This window comes from Triplophysa rosa, linkage group LG14, assembly GCF_024868665.1.
Source record: "Triplophysa rosa linkage group LG14, Trosa_1v2, whole genome shotgun sequence".
Taxonomy (NCBI): domain Eukaryota; kingdom Metazoa; phylum Chordata; class Actinopteri; order Cypriniformes; family Nemacheilidae; genus Triplophysa; species Triplophysa rosa.
The window spans coordinates 5,279,215-5,292,125 of record NC_079903.1 but is presented as its reverse complement, the minus strand read 5'-3'; the positions used below and the strand labels follow the sequence as shown (position 1 = coordinate 5,292,125).

Here is a 12,911-nt window from a genome sequence, read left to right as displayed (position 1 = left end):
TTATTTAGTACAATGAAAAATACTTGTACGGTTTTCTCCAGGTCGTAAGTGAAAATTGATAGCAAATCTTTGCAGTATTTTTGAAAGACTATTACTGATCTCTTTTGTTCTTATCCCATAAATAAGTGGGTGTAGAAGTGGAGGGATGAGGATAAAATGAACTGACATAAACACATTGACTTCTTTTGAAAGATAGAAATTAAAGCGATTATATATAACAGAAAAGAGAGTGGCCATTGAAAAATGTATAAAAGTTATCAAATGCGGTGTGCATGTTTGTAGAGCTTTCTTCTGGCCACTTACTGATGCTTTCAAAGACACACACAATATTTTGACATACTGTAGGATAAAATGACACAGATTAGAGGTAAAACAACAAAAACAAAAACTATAATTAAAGTATACAGTTCTCCTCCTGACAGGCGATATTAACAAAGACGAAATTGTCACAAAGCATCTTGTTTATTGTATACCTGCACATAGGGAATCTTGATGTAAGATACGCCTGTACAGCTAGGGTGCAGATAGGAAAACAGTACACCATTAACAGCAGCAGTCTAATTTTACCAGGTGTCATGATGTTATGATATTGTAAAGGCTTACAAATTGATACTTATCTGTCATATGCCATCACTGTCAATATAACATTTGCACATGTACAATAAATATTAACAAAGAACATTTGCAAAATACAGCTCAAATACAGTATGTCTTTGATGTCATCAAGTAGATTCTCCATTATTTTAGGAAGTGTCGCAGATGATCCAATCAGTCCATTAACAGTCAGGTTGAATAAAAATATGTTGGGTTTATGGAGAGTTGTGTCTATATAGATCACCAGCATCAACGTAATGTTTGCCAAAACTGTTGTGATGTAGACGACGAGAGAGATCACAAAACTACAATTGAGAGCGCCTGCAGGTCCGTAAGTGGTAAAAATCAGGGTGATGTTCAAGACCATTGTCTGTTGAATAGAAAATGTTAGTATATCATTGGCTTTTTCTATAAAATTCTTATGAAAATTCAGGTTAAATATGCAGTTACCTAATCTCCAGGTTCTGCTGTCTTCTGAGCTAAACCCGGATAAGTTTATTGTACTTCAAAATTTTGAGGAAACCGATTGCCTTAAAAACGTTACGTAGTGTGTATTTGATATTTAAGTAAAGTGAACTTAAAATGTTCAGCTCATCCAACAAAAAAGGGTATTGCACTAAATTCTAAGTAGACTGAACTTAAAATAATTAGTAACATCAACTGCTCTGTCGAACTGTGAAATGTAATAAGTTGACTTTACTAAAAAAAATGAGGAAACCGATTGCACAAATATTTTTAAGTAAAGAAGTGTTTTAATTTTAAGTTAGTTGAACTTAATAATAATTGTTGTCTGAACTTACTGATCAAGTATAATTAAATACTGCTGACTCAAAATCATTACTTGAGTGAACTTATTATAATAGTGTTCACTTTACTAAAGAAATATTAGGAAGTGATTAAACTACCATTATGGTGATCAGTGTTCGCTTTACTGTAGATGGGCTCTTGACTCTTGGCTTCTGTTAAGTTAACTTCTCTGTCAGTGCTTGTGTGTGTTTCAGAAATATCACTTGCGCATTGACTAAAAAGAGATCTTTAAAAGGTCAGTTTGGAGCAGATTTCATAATAGGTGTCAATTTTTAATAATGTACAGAAGTTGTTGTAAACAAGAATGAGTTCCAGCCTTTTCTTACTGATGAGAATGTTTCGGTTCATAAACACACAAGGATTGTGTCAAAATAAAGAATGTTTTACTGACACATTTAGACATCAACAGTGATCATACATACCTCAACAATGGTGACAATCATCAAACAAATTCAGATAAACAGATCAACTGCAATGCATGCTGGGAGTCATGAATGAGTTTTGTACGATGTTACCCAGCATGCATTGCAGCATGGAGTTTTATTTTGTTGATTGTCACCATTGTTGAGATTCATACTGATTATTCATGTATAATTTATTTATTAGTTAAAAGGTTTTTAAGCATATTTAATTAGTCACTGAGGATGTGATGGTTTTAACTCTAATCTGTAATATCAAAGCACTTCACAAAGTAATAACAAACACCGCTCTTAATCGGTGATTCATAATGATTAAACCACCAATTGAAAACTGCTACCAGATTTCTTTTCTTTTTATCCCTATCAAACAGGTTTCAACACACTGCTTCAGCAGTTAAAGAGAACCAAAGCAAATGTTCTAGTAGTAAAACATAAGAGTCAAGAGCCCAACTAAAGCAAACACTGATCACAATAACGATAGTCTGGGAAAATGTTAACCTGTTTTTAAAATTAATTCAATGGTTGCTTGCAATCTGGGACACTTTAAAGTTTTAAGTTAACGGAACTATTTCAGTTTTGAGGACAGTTAACTCATTTTTAATGAGTAGATTGTACTATTCGGGAATACAGTGTGCTCAATAGAACGTCTTCAACATTTCGAGTAATTTTACTTAGATTTTGTTAGTTATATTAACTAAACATTTTAACAACAATTAACAATGTCTAGTAAAATCAACATTTTGGCCAAATTTAAGTAAACATACTAGCACTTTTCAAGTAAGGTACTATTTGATTTTACAGTGCGAACGTTTGTTTAGCAGTATATACTTGTTCACTAAAGTCCTCCTCCCTTAAAAAAATACCAGTGATGCTAAAAAAAGGTTTACAAAATCAGTTAATTATGTTGGGACAGTTGGAACAAAGACGTTGTTTTCCCTATACTTTTCCATTGTACTTTTGAAATCAAATAATTTGCAGCTAAAGTGCACATTCTTTGGTTTTATGCCGTTTACATTTAAAACATATATTTTGCACTTCATTACATTTTGTCAATCAGTTCTATTTGGATGCAATGAGACCTGTTTTCTGGTTTCTGCATATTACATTCGGCATAAAATCCTATTGTTATAATAGGTCTCATTTAGTACTTTTATATACTTTTCATGATCGTTTTCTGTCGCTGGGCCCACAGCAGCATATTTTAACAGTTTAGAATCAAGTCTCCATAAGCCATTTTATATATTTTTGTTTATAACTTGAGATGCAGTGCATTAATCGGAACACTTTATCACAAGGTTCCATTTGGTACAGAACATTAACATGAACTAACAATAAACTTCATCCTACATATTCAAAATTAAAAGTTGCATCTAACACTGAACTAACATGAATAAACAATAAAACATTTATTTGTGTTAACTAACATTCACAAATTACAAAATATATTTCATTGTTAGTTCGATATTTTGACGCTATAATGTGGTTAACTTGCTGCTTTGACCTTTGTAACTAGCTCCTGTTCGTAACAATATCATTTAATACCTTTATGAAACATTTCACAGAAATGTTCCTATTGAACAATGATTTGTCGCCATCTGGTGTTAGTTTTTATTATTAGCGTTAAACAGATTTTTGAAGTTCCTTCTGTGCTTTAGTTATGATCAAGAAGACCTTGACAAACACCATTTATAATTAAAGTGTGGTCGTTTAAGCCTTTTGTGTACTTGCATTGGGCTTTAGGTTTAGTAACCTACATCAGCATTTGTTTTATGTTAAAAGAATCACAGTTCAGTAAACTATTTACATTTACATTACATATTTAAAACTTAATCACTAACAGATTTAATTTTACATTATTTTACACTATTTTTGCTACTTCTGTGCAGAGATATTTGGCTCTGGCATTAATACTTTTATGAATATACTGGTTTTAATATACTGAAATGAGACTGGATAGAATGCAATGGCATAATCTTGTCCACATGGTGGCACCCATGCAAAATATAAAAAACATTTATTTCATTTTCGTTCTATTTGAATAACATTTTCATTTGTTTCAGAAAGCATAAGAACTACTGTATCCTCCAAATCAGACCATCCAATTCTGTTGTGTGGAAAACTGACCAATATGCGGTTACTCAAATTATTTGAGTTTGCATTTGAAGATATTATATAGGTAGGCCTCACTTTAGAAGCATAAATTACCAACAGCACACTATTTCTAGCTCACTAGTTCTATTCAGAAAAAGGTTTTTAGACTTTTTCACAACCAGTACCTTCTCCTTGTTTTGTCGTTAATAAAACTAAATTTTACATAATGTCAATAATAATCCTCAAATAATACAGTACATACCAATACATGCCAGTGTTACAATATTGCATATATGTCAAGAAAGTATTGATTAATTTTGTGTCTTCTATCATTTGATATGCTTACCCTTATCAAAAAGAAGTTTATTAAAGTGTGCTATAGCTAAGTATACTTCTCTTAAACTTAAAATAGTAAAGTATACTTTCAGTCTACTTCTTATGTACTTCTTAGAAATATACTTTATGTACTTCTCAGAAATATACTTAAATTTACTCTTAAGTATACTTGATTTTAGTCAGTGAAAGTTTAAGTATATTTGGCCTACATGTGTGCCTAATCTTTTGACTTATAAGTATACTTGGGTTGCACTTGTGTCTATTCTTTTGCTTGAATAGCTTATTAAATACTTTTTTCACAAAGTAAGTGGTGCTCTTCTTATTATTCTGTTTTTTTTCTGGACAAAACTTCGGTGCATAACTTGCCCCGTACTGTTTGTCGTAGACCCATAAATGTGGCATAAAAATTACCAGCTTATTGAGGAGAGGTGTGCTATGACTTTTATAAGTGATTGTGCATGATGGCGGGCAAAAATCCCAACGACAGGATCTTTGTGAAGCTATCGAGCCATGCCCTAGCAATCATTTAGAGCAGCCTAGTGACCACCTTGCAACTCCTTTGCAATGACCCAGAATGCCTTAGCAACACCATTGCAACCACTTAGAAACACTTAAGCAACCGAGTGCCAAGTTCACTTTCTGTATGTCTCTCGACGTTGTGTCGACAGAATGGTGTTTAAACTTGAGAAACTATCCTCTCCGAGAGGGATTTCAAAAGGCCAATGAACGCATGGTATGCGCATGCCAGTCTCTGCCCCGTGCATACGGGTATAAAGGAAGACGGCTTGCCAATTCATTCAGCTTTTGTTCTTCGGAACCTGCGAGGCATTGTGTATGCTGAGTGATTTTTCTCTCTGAATGTTTAATTCTACTGCTGGATTTACGACGCATGCAGCGGAGCCGTCCCTTTATTCTTCAACGGAGTTCCCCTGGGCATTTCGGCAGCGAGTCACAGAGTCTAAAAGTCTTCGGACATGTCTCGCAGTTGTGTCCTTGGATGTGACACACTCCCCACACATCCCCGAGTCCGACGGGCACAACACATGCATTGCATACTTGGGGCTCGAGCATGCTCAGAGTGCATTTGTCGACCCGACATGTTCTGACTGTGAGAACCTGTGGGTGAAGATGTTGCGGTCACAGCTGGATATATTCTTTCTGAACTCTGTCTGCTTCCCGTTTGGGCTCGACTGCCGCTTCGGTGAGGTCTACCGCTTCAGCAAGCAGCGTAGATGATATGGGGACTCCCATGGATGTTGCTCCACCGACATCAGCTCCGCGGACCTTCTGTGCCCTGCCACACTCATCTAACCTGTCCCCAATGGGCGGTGGTGGACCGTCCCATAGAGGGCAGACTCGTCAGAAGGATGAGCTATCTGTCGCAACATCGGACAGCTACCTCCTGGCATCAGACCCGGAGGATTCTCCCGAGCTCCCACCCACCGGCAGTCGAGCACAGGAGGAAGCCACCGTGTAGATGTCAGCCATGCTTGCCCGGGCTGCTGCGAGCATCGGGCTGCAGTGCGCCGCACTGACATCCCCACAATGATGGTGGGGCAGCTAATGGATATGTCAACATCCCCCAGGTGGAATGTGCCCTCGCGGTGCATCTCTGCCCACAGACCGCTGCCACTTGGAGGGTCAGCCAAAGCTCTCTTCCAAGGTGTGTAAGCTGTGTTCAACGCTCGTGTCAAAAGCTTACACTGCTGCGGGTCAGGCTGCTTCCACCCTCCATGCCATGGCCATTGATGCACATGAGACCGCAGCAGCACTGGCTTGAGAGTTGCGTTCCCTGGAAAGGATTGTTGTATTGTCAACATGTCACAGTGCCGTTGCACCCTAACCCGTGGTCAGACCTGGATTTTCTCTAAGCCAAGGTCCTGCACGGGCAAATTACGAGTGGTGACGACAGACGCCTCCCTGCACAGTTGGGATGCTGTGTGGAACTGGCATGCAGTGTCAGGTCGGTGGACGGGCCCCTGCCTGCAGTGGCCTTGATGTGGTGAGGTGAGGTTCCAGCCCCTCATCCAAGGCAAGCACGTGCTGGTGGCACATGGTTACCTCCCTGCGGCAGGATGTGGCGTTTCGCATAGGGACCCCATTCTGTCGACACAACGTCGAGAGACCGACAGAAAGGGAATGTCTTGGTTATGACTGTAACCTCTGTTCCCTGATTGATGGAACGAGATGTTGTGTCCCTCATGCTACAACACTTTGTCGACCACTGCAGCGACCGGGAGATGCCTCCCAGGTTCCTCAGCAAAAAGCTGGAATGCGCATACCATTTGCCAAGTTCATTGGCCTTTTAAAAACTCCTTTTGGAGAGCATAGGTTCTCAAGTTCAAACCCCATTCTGTTGACTCAATGTCTTGTTCCCTCCATCAGGGAACAGAGGTTACAGTTGTAATCAAGATGTTTTGCCACAGCACGTAAAGTTTAGTTTCTTTGAGTTCTACATACTTCAGAATCTGATTTGGGTTGGAATATAATACATACAAATTGTGTGGAACTGAAATGCTTACTTTAAAAAAAAAATCTTTACTTTATTTAACTAAGCAATGTCAAATCTTAATTATAGAAGATAATTAAACTCAACATATTCATTTATCTGTGCTTACAAGTGTAAGTTACATTTATGTATTGGCACTACTCGTGCGCAGTTGCGCAGTTCAACCTGTAAGTTCAACCATTATTAGAAAATAATGACCACTTTAGGGCATGCAAGGCATTCCAGTAGATAAAGACTTGGAGAGAGAGGATCTTATACTATTGGCCTCTAACGCTCTGGGTAATCCTGCTGTCCTAGCCACAGATGTCCCGGTAATCTCCATGACTCCATCAGTTCCAGCTAAGCAAGCCGGCAGGAAACGCACAGCTAAATCTTCCTCTCCGAAATCAGCTAAACGGTCCAAGCCTTCCACGTCGACTTCATCGCCAACTCAGGATCCCGCGGAAATTCAAAACCAGCACCTGCTAATAGTCCAAGGACTTGAGGTCCGACACAGTGAAAAGCCTCGGGAATAGGCTAGGGGTCTTCGAGAGAGCTATCGGGAACCCCACTTTAAGTTCTGCTGCGGCCACAACGCCTGCCTTATCTCTGGATTTTCCCAACCTACTCGGGTCGATAGATCCCTCGACATCCTCGTCTACATCTCCAACTATTCAAGCGAATGTGGCGAATGTGGTGACGTGGCGTGGTGGATTTTTGACATGTCTTCGCCACATTCTAACACTACAGCGAGCGTCAACGAATGCATCCCCCTACCGAAAGCCAGCAATGAGGCGATGCTTTCCGACAGTACGACCATCGATGGGCAAATGAAAAGCCGAGATAGCAGCCATATACACCTTGAGCGTAGATGGCATACGTCCCGCATCCAGACGATCCTGTAAAAACGATAACACAACCGATACATCGCAGCTATCTGCATTCTCGTCGATCGCTTTACAGCATGAAATGAAAACTCGCCATTTCAGGTCATACAGGTGCCTGGTCGACGGGGCTCTCGCTTCGTCAATAGTATCCAAAACCTGTCTGGAAACGTTCAGCTCCCGCCTTTCGCGCTGACCTGCCAAACATGCAGGTTCCATAGTTCTGGCCTGGGGTGCCACACCGAGCTGCTCGCTTGAGACAGGAGATCTCTCCGCAGAGGAATCGGCCACGGGGGAGCCGTTATCATCTCCATCAGCTCCGGGAACCAAGGCTGGTTGGGCCATCTTGGTGCTACCAGCAACAAAGTCCCTCTCTTCTCTGACTTTGTACAGCACTAGCGGCATAATTTTCGGCGGGGGAAAGGCATACTTCCGACCTTGCGGCCAGCGGCTCGATAGAGCATCTCCCTCCAAGGGAGCGTTCGTCAGCGAGAAAACCAACCGGCAGTGCGCATTCTCCGCTGAGGCAAACAGATCCATCTCTGCTTCTCCGAACAGGTTCCAGATTAGCCGCACCGTCAGCGGATGTAGTCTCCACTCCCCGAAGATCGGGCCGGCCCTGGACAACATGTCCGTGCCACAATTCTGAATACCGGGAACATGCACTGCTCGGATTGATAGCAGGTGTCTGTCCGCCCATAAGAGGAGGCGCTCCGCTAGCCTTTGAAGCAGCCGTGAGCGGACTCCTCCTTGGTGGTTGATATATGAAACCACTGTCATGTTGTCCGTGCGAACCAGGACATGCCGATCCTCTACAAGGGGAAGGAAGCTTTGCAAAGCTAAAGATACCGCTTCTAACTCCAGACAGTTTATGTGCCATAAGGTTTGGGCATCTGTCCAAGTGCCAAACGCCGGCTCGCCGTCGCAGAGGGCTCCCCAGCCCACCAGCGACGCATCCGTAGTGACAACTTTCCTGCTGACCACTCTGCCCATCTGAACTCCCTACTCGAACATAATCGTGTTGAACCAGGGGATCAGCATCCGTGCGTAGCCACGAGTCACCACTATGCGCAGCCGGCCCTCTCGCCATGCTCTGTGTGGCACTCGGGATTTCAGCCATAACTGAAGCGGTCTCATGTGCAAAAGTCCAAACCGGCATACCGGCGCCGCTGCCGCCATCAGCCCCAGCAGCCGCAGAAAGCTTTTTAGCAACATCACTCTTCCCGGTCTGAAAGAGGTGAGAGCACTTATCAAAGAGCAAGACTGCACCAGTTCTCGTGAAAGGCTCGCTCTCATAGATTGGGAGTCCAGTATCATCCCTAAGAAAGTAATGCTCTGCGCAGGGTGCAGTTTGCTCTTCTGCACATTGATAGTCAGTCCCAGACTCTCTATATGTGCCAAAAGCTGACGGTTGTGATCCTCCAGCACGTCTCGTGACTGAGCAAGGACCAGCCAATCGTCCAGATAATTCATGATGCGTATGCCGCTCTGTTTGAGAGGGGCCAGAGCTGCATTCATACACTTTGTGAACGTTCTCGGAGCCAATGCCAAACCAAATGGAAGGACTCTGAACTGACACGCTCTGTCGTCGAATGCAAATCTCAGGAATCGCCTGTGACGGTGGGCTATTTGGACGTGAAAATAGGCATCTTTTAAGTCCACTGATATAAGCCAGTCCCCGAGCTGAATGTGTGCGAGGATCAGTTGCACAGTTATCATTTTGAATGAGCGCTTTGCTAACGCACGGTTCAGCAACCATGGTCTCAAATCCAGAATAGGACGAAGACCCTCGTCTTTCTTGGGAACAAGAAAATAACGACTGTAAAGACCGCTCTTCATGCTCTCTGTGGGAACTTCTTCTATCGCCTGCTTGCTCAGGAGACAACGGATCTCTGCTCGCAGAACAGTCACATCCCCGTCCGGCACATCTGACATTATCACGCCGCTGAAGCGGGGTGGTCTGCGTGCAAACTGAATTGTATATCCATTTGTGATTGTCTTCATTACCCATTCCGACACTCCTGGAAGCGTGCACCATGCATCCGTATAGTGTGATAGGGGCTGAAATGTGTTGTGGCACGTTCGTAATGAGCCGCCGTCTGATGACAGAGAGCGGTTGACCATCCAGCGAACAGGGGTGATGTCTGCCACCCCAGCCACTCTGTCGGCATGTGCCGAGGGGACACTCGTGTTTAGACTGGGAAAGTGCGGCGGGTTTGTAACCCACGGAGCGCCGCTCGAACGCGGGACTCCGCTTATCTCGCACAGTTGGGAACAACAGTGAGGAGGAAAAGGGGCCTGATTGTGAGTACTGTTTGGTTTGTTTTTTATGGCAAACTTTATTGGCATATAACGAATCAAACATCTTCCCATACCACCTGTAACATGCCAGGGGGCGGGCAGATTTAACACAGCAAGACGAACATTTTTGCGTGCCGGCTCCTCGCTCGTCTCTCCGGGCGAGCGTTTCCTCCTCAGACCACTCCCATCAGGAATGCTGCTGCTCCGATACCGGCTTCGGAGGACGGGTCCCCGTCTTCCTCGGGTGTCGTGGCTGCCTCGCCTTCGGTCTCGGAGCCGGGGAGGTTGGCTACAATTCCATGGACCTTAAACTTCTTAATAATATTTGCAACTGTTCTCACTGGAACATCGAGCTGCTTGGAGATGGTCTTGTAGCCTTTATCTTTACCATGCTTGTCTATTATTTTCTTTCTGAGCTCCTCAGTCAACTCCATCCTTTGCTTTCTCTGCTCCATGTTCAGTGCGGTGCACACAATGATACCAAACAGCACAGTGACTACTTTTCTCCATTTAAATGGGCTGAAAGGCATGCAAGTATACATGATACAATAGCTTTCAATTTCATCACTCTTCAGGAGGAATGAAGCAATATTTCAATGAGCTGTAAGGGTACCAACAAATTTGAGCACGTCTGTATATATCTCCATTTCACCCAAAATGTCACTTACAACCCTCTGGTTCTCACCCTTCGATTGAAAGATCTGGAAATAGATAAACTTCACCCAGGTTTTTCTAACATAATCCATTGCATATACATTCATGTCATGATTCTGCCTCATCATGTCATGTCTTTCTTGGTCTTGTGGCAGAATCATGGCAGAGCCTCATGTTTGGTCTGGAGAGAGGCATGTTATTGTTGATTCTGAAATAGCATGCGCTCTTTCCGGTCTCGTCTTCGGCCCCAACCCTCTCATTTCCTCGTTTAGCTTTCCATTAGTGTTTTATTCCAGACACCTGTCCCTTGTCAATTATCCTTTGTTAGTTCCCCTATTAGGTTAAAGCCCTTGTGCCTGCTGTCCTGTTCGTTTTGCTTATTTGCTATGTCGCCTTGTCTCTTGCCTTAGATGTTTACTTGTTACCCTGCCTTGTCTATTTGGATTACCTTGCCGTGTTTCATACCGTGTATTTAGTCTTGTCCCTGTCATTTTAGTGTAAATCTAGTTTTCTTGTTTTCTTATTTTGTCCCCCTCGTGGGAAGTGTTTGTTTCTAGTGTGTGTTTTGTTATAGTTTTCCCCATTGTGGGTGTTTTGATTTATTGTTATTAAAGTTAAGTGTGTTTGGCATCGCTGCCTACGCTTGGGTTCTTTCCCCGATCTTGACACATTCATATTAATATACACTGTACTAACCATTCATTGTTTTTTAAAATCACCTCACAAATGTTTGCATTCATGCATTGTTCATTCAGTACATTGGAAATACAATTAGTCCCATTATCCATGTTACCATGGAATTATGAGTAGAAAGTATTCAGAAGCACTTAAAGTAAAACAACAGAACAGGGAAAGAAAACAAGTTTGGATTGTTGTGGTAATTTAGTCAAATAACATGCAAAGTACATAAAAATATAGGCTTGAAATAATAGATACTAGCACTTCTATACAGTTTGACATTCAAAATAATGAATGCCTATTGTCGACTACTAACACAAAGGTTTTACATGTAGACCTACAATATTGTTATAACATAAATCATGGCATACAAAATGTATACTGTAAAATTATTATATTCAGTAGTGTAGCATATTTACCAGTCAAAATGTAGAAATTTTATTACATTTCAAATATTTAACAACATGCGTTCTAATATCTGTGGTTCTGAGACCATAGATAACAGGGTTAAAGATTCCAGGTACAAGAAGATACATTGAACTAGTCAGGATACGGACATCTCGGGGTATTGTACTAGCCCTATTCCCTACAAACGCAGTAAGGACACTGATATAGGCTACTGCTATGCCCATTATGTGTGTGGTGCATGTGTGAATGGCTTTTTGGCGGGACTCCCCTGAAGGAGACCGAAATATAACAACGAAAATAATAACATACGAGCAGAATATCACGAAACAGTCAAAAGACGGTATGCCAAACGCTATTGAAAGAGCCAAATAGTTTTTAGAAATATCATTACAAGCTATATTGACAACTGATGTATGTTCACAGAAGCTGTGGTAAATCATATTTGTTTTACAAAACGTAAGTGGCACAACTAGACCTACCATGGCAACAATAATAACACCGTTACGAATGCTGAGAATAGCAGAGAAAATAACAGAGTTTGTAAAATTCACAAAGTCATTGTAACGTAAAGGAAAAACAATAGCAAAATAACGGTCCACAGCCATCCCAAGAAGGATGCTGGACTGATAACAGGCAGAAAAGTGCAGGCAAAACATTTGTATCAAACACTCGTGTCGCGTGATGGTGTTCAGATTCCACAGAAAACTGACCAACATTCTTGGAACAAAATAAATTGGAACAAAAAAGCCCAAAGTAGCGATCAAACCAATAAGAATATACATGGGTGCATGTAACTTCCTGTGTTTTGCGATGACAAACATTATAATTCCATTGGAAAGCAATGAAAACACTAAAATGATGCAGAAAGGAATGAAGAGAAGAGGTCGATAGCCTTTGAGGTCTGTGAATCCAATTAACTGGAATTCAGTAAAAGATACGTTGCTTGATCGATCACCCATTCCCTTTTAATACACCGTGCAATACAGACCTTAAAAAAAAATAGCAAGTACGTATAATGAAACCAGTATAACCAAGTATAAAATCCATTTAAAGAATCAAGGCATATGCATGCAATATAACCTATGTAGACATATTGTGAAATACATGATTACCTATCAAAAAGTGTTAAGCATAAAATGTCCCCAATGAGGTGAAAGAAGCTAAATTATTGCTTTTCATATTTCGTTTAAAGCTTGTTAGAGTTGAGGGAAAATCTCCGCAGTAGTCCCTTGAAATGTTCGGTCTTTGTCT

The 12,911-nt window shown here is 41.5% G+C and overlaps 1 protein-coding gene and 1 pseudogene across 1 annotated transcript; both read right to left on the bottom strand.

Annotated features, from left to right (window-relative positions):
• On the bottom strand, positions 1-961 carry LOC130565195 (olfactory receptor 1509-like; annotated as a pseudogene).
• A 10,713-nt stretch (positions 962-11,674) lies between these two features.
• or55c1 (odorant receptor family 55, subfamily C, member 1) lies at positions 11,675-12,619 on the bottom strand. Its single transcript, XM_057350300.1, has one exon. The coding sequence runs from the start codon at positions 12,617-12,619 to the stop codon at positions 11,675-11,677; it is 945 nt and encodes a 314-aa protein (XP_057206283.1).
• Between the last annotated feature and the right edge of the window lie 292 nt (positions 12,620-12,911).

Excerpts from the sequence above, each read along its gene's own strand:
- or55c1 (XM_057350300.1), bottom strand. The coding sequence starts at position 12,619 with ATGGGTGATCGATCAAGCAACGTATCTTTTACTGAATTCCAGTTAATT.